Raw genomic sequence first — 13,378 nt, 5'->3', positions numbered from 1 at the left:
GGAGTTAAAGCTTTTACTAAAAAGCTTTATCAGCCAATGAAATTGTTCAATAGTACATGAAGGCCACGTTGCGTCCATATCAGAATTAAGTGTCAAATTAGCTGAACGAAATAATAAACTACCCTCAAGTTACTTTCTTATTTCAGCAATCATACACGACGACGAAGAGGAACTTCGATTAATATAGTAGAAATTATGGATAAACAACTCTATTAGTCAATAATATTCTTGGCAAGAACTAAGCAAATGGACAAACTTATTATTTATTAAATTATTATTATGTGAGAATTTTTCTCTGCAATACCTGCTAATGACGCCTAAAAATTCTCAATATAGGACATAAAACTCAATACGAAACCTAAATAATAATATGCTAAGTCAATTTTAAGAACCATCAGCATACAATATATCAAAGTCAAAAATATATATGAGCTTAATAAATGTTGAATTGTGAAAATGAAAGAAAAAGTAGATTGAAGTATTTAAATAACTCTAAAAAAGTGTCATTCATTTAGATTAAGTATTTAAATAAGCAAAATGGATCATTCATCAGAATAATCATATTAAAGATTACATTACAAGTAAGGATCATGAATATATACGGAGTAAATTTTTAACGAAAAAATCACATAATTTTTGTGAATTGTCTATGAGAAAATATATATTTAAAATCCAGCTCACTGAAATTTTTCTTATTCAAACTAAAATCAAGTCCAAAATAAAAAACAAAAACCAAACCAGACACATGTCAATTTCTTATTTCATTTGATATTTCGATTCAAGAAAAAAAAAAAAGAAATATAGGGATTGCCGCCTCAGTAAATTACTCTGTTCTCGTCACCACCATGGGTAGGAAAAATGCACTTGATAGGAAATTAAGAGGAAAACAGGAAATATAATGTCCGAAAATCCCAGAGTGCCTACGTACTGCATGTGTAAAATTAGCTCACCATTCTCCCTCATGGCGCGTGGGCTCACTCCCACTTGAATCTGAACAATGTTAGTCTATCGGATTCAACTATTGGAACCGACAATTACCTTTCACATTGGAGTTACTACAAGCTTATAATGTTTCATTTTGTGGCTCTTCAAGTATGAGTACTCTCTATTTCTCCATTGGTTATACTCATGGTACCATCACATTATACGTATATTCATTACATATATAACTGCATAAATAATCAAAAACTCCAATCTTATCTCCACATTTGTTGCTTATAAATAGGGAGATAAGCCATAAACATAAAGGGAAAAAGAGCACCATATGGTTGGAAAAATGAGAGATAGCTCAGCTTCACCAAATGGTTCATTTACTAGTGCCATGACACTAAATGAAGAGGGGCTAACCTATGTTCCCAACCGTTACATTCTTCCCCCATCCTTACGCCCCGAGCGAACCCTGTGTGACACATGCTTGCCCGTTGTGGATCTATCCTTTCTGCGACACCCTCTTCTTCGGCCTCAGATAATCCAGGAAGTACACCTGGCTTGCAAGGAACTAGGTTTCTTCCAGGTACCGTACTTGTCGTGTTACGTCCATGTCACCTGCAATCACGCACTAGAATAAGACTATTTATTTACTTCAGTATACATAAAGTTCCTCAAGATAGGATCCATTGAATAATATGCACACACCAAGTAAAATGATGTCAGATCATCCGCATATAGAAAAAGCATTTGGAAATCAAAAGCAGAAAGAACTTCATGTCACACACATGGTAGGGTTCTAGGCTTCATCTCCTCTGTCTTCTCTCTTCCCTTTATTTTCAAATTTGTTAAAACAAATGTCCAAGAATTCAGCTACTTAGGTTGTCTAACAGGAAGAAAAAACTTTCAACCTGAGCGTAAAATAACAACATGCATGTGATAAATGACTTTGCAGGTAGTTAACCATGGAATCCCACTGTCAGTCATGAAAGATGCCATAGATGCTGCGAGCGAATTCTTCGATTTACCAACTGAAGAGAAAAAGCATCTCTTGTCTTCAAATGTTCATGAACCCATAAGATATGGTACTAGTCTAAATCATGTCAAAGACAAAGTTCACTTTTGGAGAGACTTCCTCAAGCACTACGCTAATCCAATCTCAACTTGGATTGATTTGTGGCCATCAAACCCCACATGTTACAAGTAAGTCTCTCATTTTCCTTTCAATATGCTTTTGCTATCTTATAGATGCATATTCTTACTGTTCAAGAACGATATAATTTTTTCAAGTGCCTAAAGCAGTTTATCATGCAGGGAGAAAATGGGGAATTACACGAAGGCAGCACAAAAGTTGCAAGAAGAACTCATGGAAGTGGTATTTGAGAGCTTAGGACTAAACCCTAGTTACTTACATGAAGACATTGCAGAAGGCTCTCAGGTCATGGCCGTTAATTGCTATCCAGCATGTCCTGAGCCAGATCTTACACTAGGATTGCCACCACACACAGATTATGGTATGCTATCCATCATTCTACAAAATTATCAGGGCTTGCAAATCATGGACCGAGATGAAAAGTGGCATGCAGTTCCAGTCATCGAAGGAGCTCTCGTTGTTCAGCTGGGAGATCACATGGAAGTATTGAGCAATGGCAGATACAAAAGCGTTCTCCACCGAGCAGCAGTTAACTCAGAAAAAAAGCGCATTTCAATTGCCAGCCTCCATAGTCTAGCTTTAGGTAAAACAGTTAGACCTGCACCAGACCTTGTCAACGAACAACATATCTTGTCTTACAAAGAAGGAAGCTTTAGTGATTTCCTTGACTTCATTTCTCAAGAAAATATCATCGAAGGAAAGTACATAGACAAACTAAAAATAAACTCATGATGATTATGGTCCCTGAGAGAGCATATGTGAAATCTCTTCTTCACACTCAAACTCCATGCTGCACAACCTCTGTGTTTGTACTTGTTTAAATGCACAAGCAAATAATAAGTAGCTATTTTTCCTATGAGTCAGTCTAATATTAATGGTAAGAGGCTCTTCATTCTTCACGTAAGAGACCTCACTGTGACAAATAAATTATGGGACGAAGTTTACCAGTCTATTTATTTTTAAGTAGGATTCTCATAGTGACCATGTATGATTTGAGAACCCATAATTTGTTAACAAAGTACAAATGCACCATCAGGATCTTCATTGCGCAAATGCTTTACCTCGGTTGGCTAACACCACAGACTTCAGCAGATAGATGTTACAAACTGGAAACAAAAAAAATATTTTTCAAATTGCAGAATTATACATTCACCACATTTAAGACATTAAAGTTGTATAGGTAATCCAGTTTGAGCCTAATGTAGACCAAAAACATTTCAGCAATCAAGCCACTTTGATCTCTGGTACACGTGCTTGTTGAGAGCACATACTCCCGAACAAGGTAGATCTTGACGGTAAATTTACAAGGAGAATTAGTTAAGATCTTACACTAACTACACCTGCAAAGAATATTAGAGTGATTCACCATCAGAACCATATACAGATACCATCACCTTCCAACAATAGCTGTTCTGCAAACGTAACCTACAAATTAGCCAGCATAACAGCAACTTTAGTAAAAGTATCTCTTTCTTAATTTCTTTTTATTCCCTTGTAAACTAAGAAGGAAGTGCGATTCAAGTTCAAGTTCCATAAGTCTGGCATGTCAATTGATGAGTCTTTAACCATATAAAACTGTTTATCAGGGTGATCTTGCTAAATTTCAGAGGTCCGAGCTGTCTATCACAATCTAATTATCATTTCAAAACTACTTTCAACTAATTAGACATTATGACAAAGACACCTACAGTTTCTTAAACCAAATCGCTTCTTTTTACATATAATAACTAGTTCCTTACTGCACTTAATGGAATAAATGATGCAGTCATCACCTTTGCAAATCAAGTCGATTAGTCACTATATTTTCACATCATAAAAGGAAAATATCAGAATCCATCGTTAATGCTACTCTAAATGCCTGCAATTTCTTTATCTTAATTCTTTTGGTTTTACTTACAAATAATTCCTTATACCACCAAATGGCATAAACTATTTAGTCATTAAAAAAAAAAAAAAAAAAAAGGGCAACCCGGTGCACAAGGCATCCCGCGTTCACGCGGGGTTCGGGGAGGGCCGTACTCCCAAGGGTGTGATGTAGATAGCCTAATCTAATGCAAGCACTAGTGGAACCACGAATCGAACCTGTGACCTATAGGTCACACGAAGACAATTTTACCATTGCTCCAAGGCTCCCTTTCAAAGGATGTAGTCAGCATTAGTCCTAATTCAAGCTGATACTTCATGTACTTCATAGAGTGAAAGGTTATCTCCTTAGAAACTAAGTAAAAGTGCTAATATTACTTGACAGCAATATTTTCTTCAATCGAACAGATAAAAGAACCATATATCCAGGATAGTGAGCCCATACATCGAGATGAAAAGTTCATCTCTCTCTCTCTCTATCTATCTATCTATATATATATATATATATATATATCACATTTGTTTAGAAAATGGCACGTTTTCTGTTTATCTATTCAGAAAGGTACAGAGAAAAATCTGATTTTCCTCCATTTTGGGACAAACGGATGCCCCCCTGGATAATTTTGTGAACATCAAAGTATAATCTCAACTATCGTGTTAATGATTTTGCAAAGAGAATAACGGGATAACTCTAGAAAGCTAAAACCACCAACTTATTCAGAAGCGCATTAATCATAAGTGGGTAAATTAAGTAGTCTTCTTCTTCATTGATTTAATTTCTAATTTCTTAGCTAGTGATCCCATAGTTCAGAACTTAGCTTATGATGCAATTTGACATTGTTAAACCTAATTTTCCAAGTGTATGCTCACCGATCATATTGTTAACTTAGTAATTAAACCACTATGAGCTTTAATTTGCAGTTTAATTGATCCATTTCAATTATAAACAGTGAATTTTTGTTTGATTTCCATGTAATCTCATTCTACATGAATAGCAATAATTAAAATTCCATATATACATGAATCTAAGTATCATTAGTATAGATTTAATTAGAGGAAAAAAATAGAGAAAATTTCAACTGATTCTAAGGGGGAAAAGCGCGGGAAAAAACACTTACGAAGCAAAGTGAAAAATTGATTCAATAAATTAGCGAGTTACTTACATCTCTGATCTTCTCCATTGGCGCCTTCTTTCTACTATCTTTTTTTTCTGATTCTCAACCGAAGGGGTCTTCGTAAAAATGGGAGAACAGGTGGATTGATTCCATGCGACGCGGGTCTAAAGTAAAAGTTTTCACATTGGTGGAATAGTTTGACACGTGTCTCTATCTTGCGGCCCACAATTTTATATTAGCTTTTTTTTTTCGGGCTTTTTTCACTTTTAGCTCCCGCCAGAAGCTATTTACATTCGATAGCCGAAAAAATATATAAAATTTGTATTATATATATATAATAATATATATATATATATATATATATATATATATATATATATATATATATGTCGTCGCCATATTCCATATGTCACTTAGTCATCTCTGCCTCGCTGCGGGTCAGACCTCCGAAAGAAACGGAGGACTTCATTCAGTGACCCCGCGATCGCCCTCTGAACGATCAGAATAAGGTAAAACTTGAAGATAAGTTTTGTACTCAATTAATTTCTCAGTCCCTCTAGTCGGGTGGGGGCAGGCCAATTTTTCGACCAGATCCCCCTAAAAACCGTACGTGCGGTATATATACATATATATATATATATATATAAAAGTTATATATTTTTCGACTATTATATAGTATTATTTTTCCTTTTTCCATGTTAGAAAAAACCCACTGCATCCCTTCCCTGCAAGTTTTTCTTTACCCTTTCCTAGAAGCTTTTAATTTTACTCGGTGACCTGGACCAACAATCTTTTAAAATTAGAGGTGAAGGATGCTTATCATACTCGGCAACCATCTCTTGTTAATACGTTTTCAGTTTCAACGTTGAGAAAATATCTTTCACAAAAAATCGAGGATATTTTTGCTCTTATTAAAAAAGAAGTAGCTGTAAAGATGCAATTTATTGGTTCTTTACCAAGTACAGTATAAATCATATAGTATAAATGGATATTGCACTCTTGATCTCTCAATTATTGATAACTTCTGATTTTGATCTTTATGATATTCCAATAAGCATACTTAATCTTTAATAAATCAAGAAGTGTGCCTTGGTTTCCTTTACAAAGGAAATATGTCCTATTTAGATTATTTATAAATCTCTATTATTATTCTCAAATACAGAATTAAAGTGCACATTTCAAGTAATTGAAGACTAATGCGCTTAACCAAATATCACAAGGACTAGAATAATAATTTATCAATTTCATAAGGGCTAAAAGTGCTAATACCAATGGTAAAACTACAATTTTAAGTTTGTTAACTTTAGAAGAAAAAATTGAAATTATACGTATAGCTAAGTATAAAGTAAATGCTTTATACTTTTAGGAATAAAGCATTATCTCAAAATTATCTTCCCATTATGGAAAAAGCAAGAAAAGATAAAAAGTTTTCTTTCCCAATGCTCTCGGTGTAAGTTAGTCTAACCTACCCGGTGTGACAATGGCAGGGGCGAGACGCAGGGGTGGTGGCCAAGGAAGAGGCCGAGGCCGACCACGGAATGTGCCGATCAACAATTTTTAAATTACAGCTGAAAACGATGAAGATTCAAAGGAAGATGAGGAAGATGTGATAAGAACACCACATGCAAACAAGGGATCTGCAACTAGGACTCACGTAGAAGCTTCAGCTGGGAACAACAAGTCCCAGTTGAGGTCAGTTGTAGCTTTGAAGGAACGGGATCTAGGAAGGGAAGCAACTAAAGTGATAGAGGTCAACTCACAGCCGCAAACCAATGGAACAGTAACACTAGCCGAAGAGAGCAAGGAAGAGTCAAAGATGGAGGAGAAGTCAGCATGGGCAAGCTTATTTTCGAAGAACAGAGCAGCAGAAAACGGTATGAAACTAACCTATATTCCACCGCAAGTGGTTAATGGACAAGTTATTGTTCAATTGGATAAGGAAGAGGTTGATGTAGAAACGGAAAAATGGAAAGGGACTCTAATTGCATATGTACTGGGAGATTTACCAAGATATAATGTAATGAAAAGGTATATAGAAGCTAATTGGAACTCAATTCCACATCTAGATCTATATATGCATGAGGATGGTTATTACATCATCAAATTTAAGACGATGGATGATATGCAGGAGATTTTGTTTGCTGGACCATACACAATCAATAATAGACCTATTATTCTTAAACAATGGACAACTGATTTTGATTTTGAGAAGAAGTTCCCCACTGAAATTCCTCTATGGATTAGAATTTCCAAAACTTCCACTGAACTGCTAGGGTGTGAACTTACTAAGTAGAATAGCAAGTACAATTGGCATGCCTATGTATGCTGATGAGTATACTGCTAAACAATTGGGAGTATCCTATGCTAGGATGCTAATAGAGGTGGATGTGACAAAACCTTCGAAGGATGAAATAACTGTTGAAGATTCAAATGGGAGGACCTTCTTGCAGCCAATTAACTATGATTGGAAACCAAAATTCTGTGAAACATGCCAAGTCATTAGGCATAACTGCAAACAAGAAGGGAAAAGACAGAATCAATATGGTGCAACTATGAATGAGAAGAGAAATCCAAAGAAGATAGTGCAACAATGGGTGACTAAAGAGAAAGGAAAGACTAAACAAGCAGAAGAACAGGAACTAATCATGCAACAACAGGAGACTATAAGGGTAATGGAAGCAGGACAAGGTTCAAGTGTGATAAAGATGAATATGCCAGTATTGCATGAAGATCAAACACCAAAGTTTATGAGTAAAAGTCAAGAGATGGAGAGGACAAGTCCAGAGTTTAATGATATCAATTTTCCAATGATTGATTTAGTTCCACTAAGGAATGGGTTTTAAATACTGAGTAGAGAGGGAAATTGTGCTTACATTGTACCTCCTGATATAAGAGGTAAGTCAAAGAGATCAATATGAATTGGCTAGTGTGGAATATAAGGGGATTTAATAAAAGATCAGAAAGAAGTGAAGAAAATTCTGAAAACAAAAAAAATAGGAATAGCTGCTATTGTTGAAACAAGGGTCAAGAAGAACAAAGCTGGAATTATTACTAGAAATATAGCCACGGGATGGAATAGTTTGTATAATTATTCATCTGCTAAAAATGGGAGGATATGGGTACTATGGGACACAAACAACTATCAGATAGTTAAGTTGATGGAGACTGCTCAGATGATGAATTGTGAAGTTACAGGAAGAGCATATCAGATTGACTGCTTGGTGACTATCATATATAGTTTCAATACAATTGAACAAAGGAAGGGGTTATGTGAAGATATTAGCTCAAGGCATTACAAAACCTTGGCTAGTGATAGGTAATTGTAATGCAATACTCTGTTCAGCAGACAGAGATCAGGGTAATCCAGTACATCAAACTGATATTCAAGACTTTGTTGATTGCATTCAGACAGCTAATATAAATAAATTGATATGGAAAGGTGATTACTATACATGGACCAATAAACAAAGAGTGGAAGATAGAATTCAAAGCAGAATTGATAGAGCATTTGGGAATTATGAATGGATGATGAAATGGGGTAATATAGTAGTGGAATATGAATTGCCAGGGATATCAAATCATGCACCAATGTTGCTGACCAGGGGAGATGAGGAGAATAACACTAAGTGTCAATTTAGGTTCTTTAATATTTGGGCAGAGCACAAAGAATTTGATCAAATAGTAGAAGAAACTTGGAAACAAGTTAAAGACCCTTGGCTCATGAGGGGAATATGGAGAAAATTGAAAACATTAAGAACCAGACTGAAGATATTGAACGATAGGGAATTCAGAAATGCTGAACAGAAAATGGAAGAAGAAAGGAATGAGATCAGAAGAGTGCAGAGCCAGATGCAACAGAATTATACTGATACTATCCAAGAACAAGAGAGAAATGCATTACAAAAATTAGAAAAGTGGTCAATGATTGAAGAGAGTATTATGAAGCAGAAGGCAACGGCTAAATGGATACAGCTGGGGGATGCAAACACTAAGTATTTCTCAGCAGCAATGAAGGAAAGAAAGCACAGAAAACAAATAAAGGAACTGATAGCTATGGATGGAAAGAAGATAAACAAACCAGGTGAGGTTAAAGAGGAGATAATTAGATTCTATAAGAGTCTAATGGGCAAAGTAGCAAAAAGACTTACAGCAGTAAATAGAACAGTAATGAAGAAAGGGCCAATACTGACTCAAGAACAAAGGCTGTTGCTATGTACAGAAGTTACTAAAGAGGAAGTGTTTGAGGGGCTAAAAGGAATAGGAGATGATAAGGCTCAAGGGATAAATGGATATAACGTTGTGTTTTTCAAAAGAGCATGGCACATTATAGGTAGTGAGGTGACTACAGCAATACAAGATTTCTTCTCAACAGGAAGATTATATAGAGCCATTAATTGTACAGCCATCACTTTGATACCCAAGATAGATAATCCAGCAACAATCAAAGAGTATAGACCAATAGCATGTTGCACAGTGCTATACAAACTGATTTCAAAGATCTTGGTAGCAAGAATGCAGAAGGTAATTGAGGGGATTATATGTGAGGCACAAGCTGGTTTTGTCCCAGGTAGGAAAATAGGTGATAATATTATATTGGCCCATGAACTAGTAAAGGGATACACAAGAAAACATATATCACCAAGGTGCATGATTAAAATAGACGTACAGAAGGCTTATGATTCAGTAGAATGGAGCTATTTGGAACAGAATATGAGGTTGCTAGGATTTCATGAAAGATTTATAACTTGGGTGATGGAATGTGTTAAAACAGTGAACTATACTATTATGGTGAATGGAGAGCCAACTGATCCTTTCAATGCTGAGAAGGGACTATTTCTATTTGCAATTGCAATGGAGTACTTAAGTCGAACCTTAAAGGAAATGGCAGAGAGGAAGCAGTACCATTACCATCCCAGATGTGCCAAATTAAAACTAACTCATTTATGTTTTGCACATGATCTTTTAATATTTTCCAGAGGAGATGTTGAATCAGTAACTGAGGTTCTTCAAAGTTTTAATCAATTCTCAGATGCCTCAGGATTGCAAGCAAACATAGGGAAAAGCTCCATTTATTTTGGAAGGGTGGTACAACAAGACCAAGAGCAGATACTGCAAACACTGGGATTTACGAGAGGAATGTTAACTTTCAAATACCTGGGAGTTCCACTGTCAACTAGAAAGCTAACAATGATACAATGGAAGCCTCTCATTGAGAAAACTGTAGCAAGAATCACTTCATGGACAGCCAAAAAACGGTCATATGCAGGAAGAAGTCAGTTGATAAGTAGTGTTTTGTTTGGAGTCCGGTCTTATTGGGCTCAATTGTTCATATTGCCAACAAAGGTGATAAAGCTGTGAAAAGTTTTGTAGATGCTATCTTTGGACAGGTAACAATGTCATTACAAAGAAAACACTAATCGGTTGGGAAAGAGTATGCTGTCCTAAAAGCGGTGGAGGATGGAACCTCATTGATATGAGAATCTGGAACAAGGCAGCCATAATCAAACTGTACTGAAATTTGGCAAAGAAAGAGGATAGGATGTGGATAAGGTGGATTCATGCATACTATATAAAAGGACAACAGATGGAGCAAGTAAAAGTTCCACAACAAGCAAGTTGGATGGTGAGAAAAATAATAGAAGCCAAACATCTACTAGAATAGAACAATATACATATTTGCAGGGAAAAAGGGGTCATTAAACATATATACCTTCAGCTACTAGGTGATCAACCAAGAATGTCATGGAAGTGTTTGATGTTTGGGAATGCTGCAAGGCCAAAAGCTAAGTTCACTGTGTGGTTGCAAATGCAGAATAGGCTACTTACTGCTGATAGGTTGAACAAATGGGGAATGCAGGTAGAAGACAAATGCAGTTTATGCCAGAGAGAAAAGGAAACAAGAGACCATCTCTTTGTGGAATGTGATTATACGAAAACAATGATGCAAAAGTTGATGCACTGGACACAGAATCAAAGTATAGCAGCAGCTACCTGGGAACAACATGTGCATGAGATGATCAAGAGAGCTAAAGGCAAATCAAAAGAAGCTCAACTATTCAAGATGTTATATTTTGAAGTAGTACATAGTATATGAATTGAGAGAAACAGAAGGATTTTTGAGAAAACAAGTACAAGATAGGAGAGGATAGCCAAAGAGATAGCTTGTGTTTGTTGTGTACGAGCTCCTCCTAGACTAGTTGATATAGTTCAAAGATATAGATTTTAAAAATAGGAAGAGAATGAGCATCATGTAAATATGATAGTTTTAGCTGTTTTAGCTAGCTATGTTTCTTTTTAAAGTTTACTGGTGATTAATAAAAAGTTAGTTACCAAAAAAAAGCAAGAAAAGTTTTATGGTTTGCCTCACACAACTGATATTAGTTGTGTGAGGCCTCATTTCACCTCACAAATTCGTGGACTCATATCCTATATTTTTGGGTCCACGAAATTGTTTAACGAAAAAAGAGGCCTCACGCAACTAGTGTCAGTTGTGTGAGGCACAAAGTAATTCTTTTTTATATTTATAGTTTCCCGAGATATCACGTTTTGTATTTATAGTTTTATACGCTCTTTGATTTATTTACTTTCTAAAAATCTTAAAGATGCAAAATAACTCATGAGTTCAATCTTATTTCCCGCATAAAAAGAGAAAAATTCTTGTTAAAGCAAGATCAGTATCTTCCTAAAGTAAGACAACCATCTAAAAAAAAAAAGTATCATCTAGTAGTAAGAATCTGTTTATTTCACCAAAATTATTAAATCAAGAAACCAAGAGAGGCATTACAAAATTCCCTGTGATGGAAAAAATTAAATATTGAATTCACTTTCTAAGAATTGCTTCGACCTAACAGCAAACAACTCAAACACATAAATAGAATTAGAAAGTCATGATTAAAGCTATGTATTTGGAAAAGAATTGCATACATCAATCAAAAGAACAAACATGCGCTTAATTATGGATAATCAAGAAAATCATAAATCACAAAGAAAGGAATATATATACACATAAAAAAGAACAGCAAAAGTACTCAAAGAAACTTAATAGTAAAATTGATAGAAACTATACAAAGAAATTACATCCAAGAAAATATTGTGTATCTTACGAGTTTATACATGATTAACCAAAATGACAGAATGGTTCCAAGATTATGCTTGAAAACTAAAAAACTATAGTATAAGATTAGCTTTTCATGCCAAGTTTTAACATACAAATTAAAACTGCATAAAGGCATGCTCTGCTTAAGCTTTCGCCGCAGATTTTATACTACAACAAAAATAGAAATTAGCGATGGCTAAATTCTATAGCTAGACAGAAGCTAATCTGATTTAACAATGGATTAGCGATAAATTATAAAAAAATTCTATTAGCAATGAACGATTTACCGACGAAATTCGTAGCTAATTTCAATTTTTTTATAGTGTCAAATCCAGTGATATAATATTAATGTCTAAAAAAATGACCGGCTTATAAAAAAATGAAAGAAGAATATGGTTTATATCTAATTCGAAGGCATTCACATACTACAAGTCTACAACCTCAGAGGAAAAAGAAAGAGTCAAAGATAAGAAGGAAGAAAAGGATACTATTGGGAAGTTGTAATGTAATGAATCCAAAAAAGATACGAAAATCATGTAAATTCCATGCAAGCATACCATGCATAATATCGAGTACACAACTGTTGTAAAAGCCACTGCATCTCTTGCATTCACTCTTGATTAGGGTTACCAGAGTGATCAAGGTGATCGAACGATGTTGTGGACTATATATTTTCATTTTCCTTTTCCTCACCATTTTCTCCACCACCTTATTAGCAAATGGCTCTAAGCTGTCTTATATATCAAGATCAATTTATATTATACGCTGATGGAGCTTTTAGGTTTGTCCTTTCCCCACGGTATTTTTAGAAACGAACAACAGGCCTCAGTAATCCAGCCACACGCCCCCTTACCCCCAAAAAGAAACAAAGACACACACCCACGTAGGAAAACAAAAAAAAAACAAAAAAAGGGATTTATATTAAAAAATAATTGTATAGTATATAGATGCGCACACACACTAACATAACTTTTATACTATCATTATAACTTAGCTTGGCGTAACAAGCTAAGTAACTGCATTTTTTTTAGGTATGTAGCTCTACTTAATTATTATGAATAATTACATACAGTTATCTTTACATTACTAGATCATGTAACAATTATTTATCCCATTATTTAGTGTATTGAAGTAAAACTTTTGAAAGAAAAAAAAAGAAAGAGGAAGAACCTACCGTTTTGATTTCTCTTATATTTTTAGGTTCTAAGGTTTAGGCTCGAATTT

The 13,378-nt window shown here is 35.0% G+C and overlaps 1 protein-coding gene and 2 long non-coding RNA genes across 3 annotated transcripts; 1 reads left to right on the top strand and 2 right to left on the bottom strand.

Annotated features, from left to right (window-relative positions):
* On the bottom strand, positions 1,053 to 2,426 carry LOC109224465. The gene is made up of 2 exons (XR_002067694.1): positions 2,340 to 2,426; positions 1,053 to 1,545 (listed from the first exon to the last, which is right to left on the bottom strand). It is a non-coding gene; the product is annotated as an uncharacterized LOC109224465 (long non-coding RNA).
* LOC109224453 (protein DMR6-LIKE OXYGENASE 1-like) lies at positions 1,249 to 2,836 on the top strand. Its single transcript, XM_019389034.1, has 3 exons — positions 1,249 to 1,513; positions 1,883 to 2,130; positions 2,242 to 2,836. The coding sequence occupies exons 1-3, from the start codon at positions 1,265 to 1,267 to the stop codon at positions 2,810 to 2,812; spliced, it is 1,068 nt and encodes a 355-aa protein (XP_019244579.1). The 5' UTR covers positions 1,249 to 1,264; the 3' UTR covers positions 2,813 to 2,836.
* Positions 2,913 to 5,189, bottom strand: LOC109224459. The gene is made up of 2 exons (XR_002067693.1): positions 5,107 to 5,189; positions 2,913 to 3,505 (listed from the first exon to the last, which is right to left on the bottom strand). It is a non-coding gene; the product is annotated as an uncharacterized LOC109224459 (long non-coding RNA).

The sequence above is a fragment of the Nicotiana attenuata genome, chromosome 1 (genome assembly GCF_001879085.1).
Source record: "Nicotiana attenuata strain UT chromosome 1, NIATTr2, whole genome shotgun sequence".
Taxonomy (NCBI): Eukaryota; Viridiplantae; Streptophyta; class Magnoliopsida; order Solanales; family Solanaceae; genus Nicotiana; species Nicotiana attenuata.
Note: the sequence above shows the minus strand (reverse complement) of the source record. Positions and strands in the feature narration are given on the sequence as shown.

Bases quoted from the DNA above. Each gene is read 5' to 3' on its own strand.
- LOC109224453 (XM_019389034.1), top strand. From the start codon at position 1,265: ATGGTTGGAAAAATGAGAGATAGCTCAGCTTCACCAAATGGTTCATTT. The intron at 1,514-1,882 runs GTACCGTACTTG...ATGACTTTGCAG, and splicing joins AGGAACTAGGTTTCTTCCAG to GTAGTTAACCATGGAATCCC. The intron at 2,131-2,241 runs GTAAGTCTCTCA...TTTATCATGCAG, and splicing joins TCAAACCCCACATGTTACAA to GGAGAAAATGGGGAATTACA.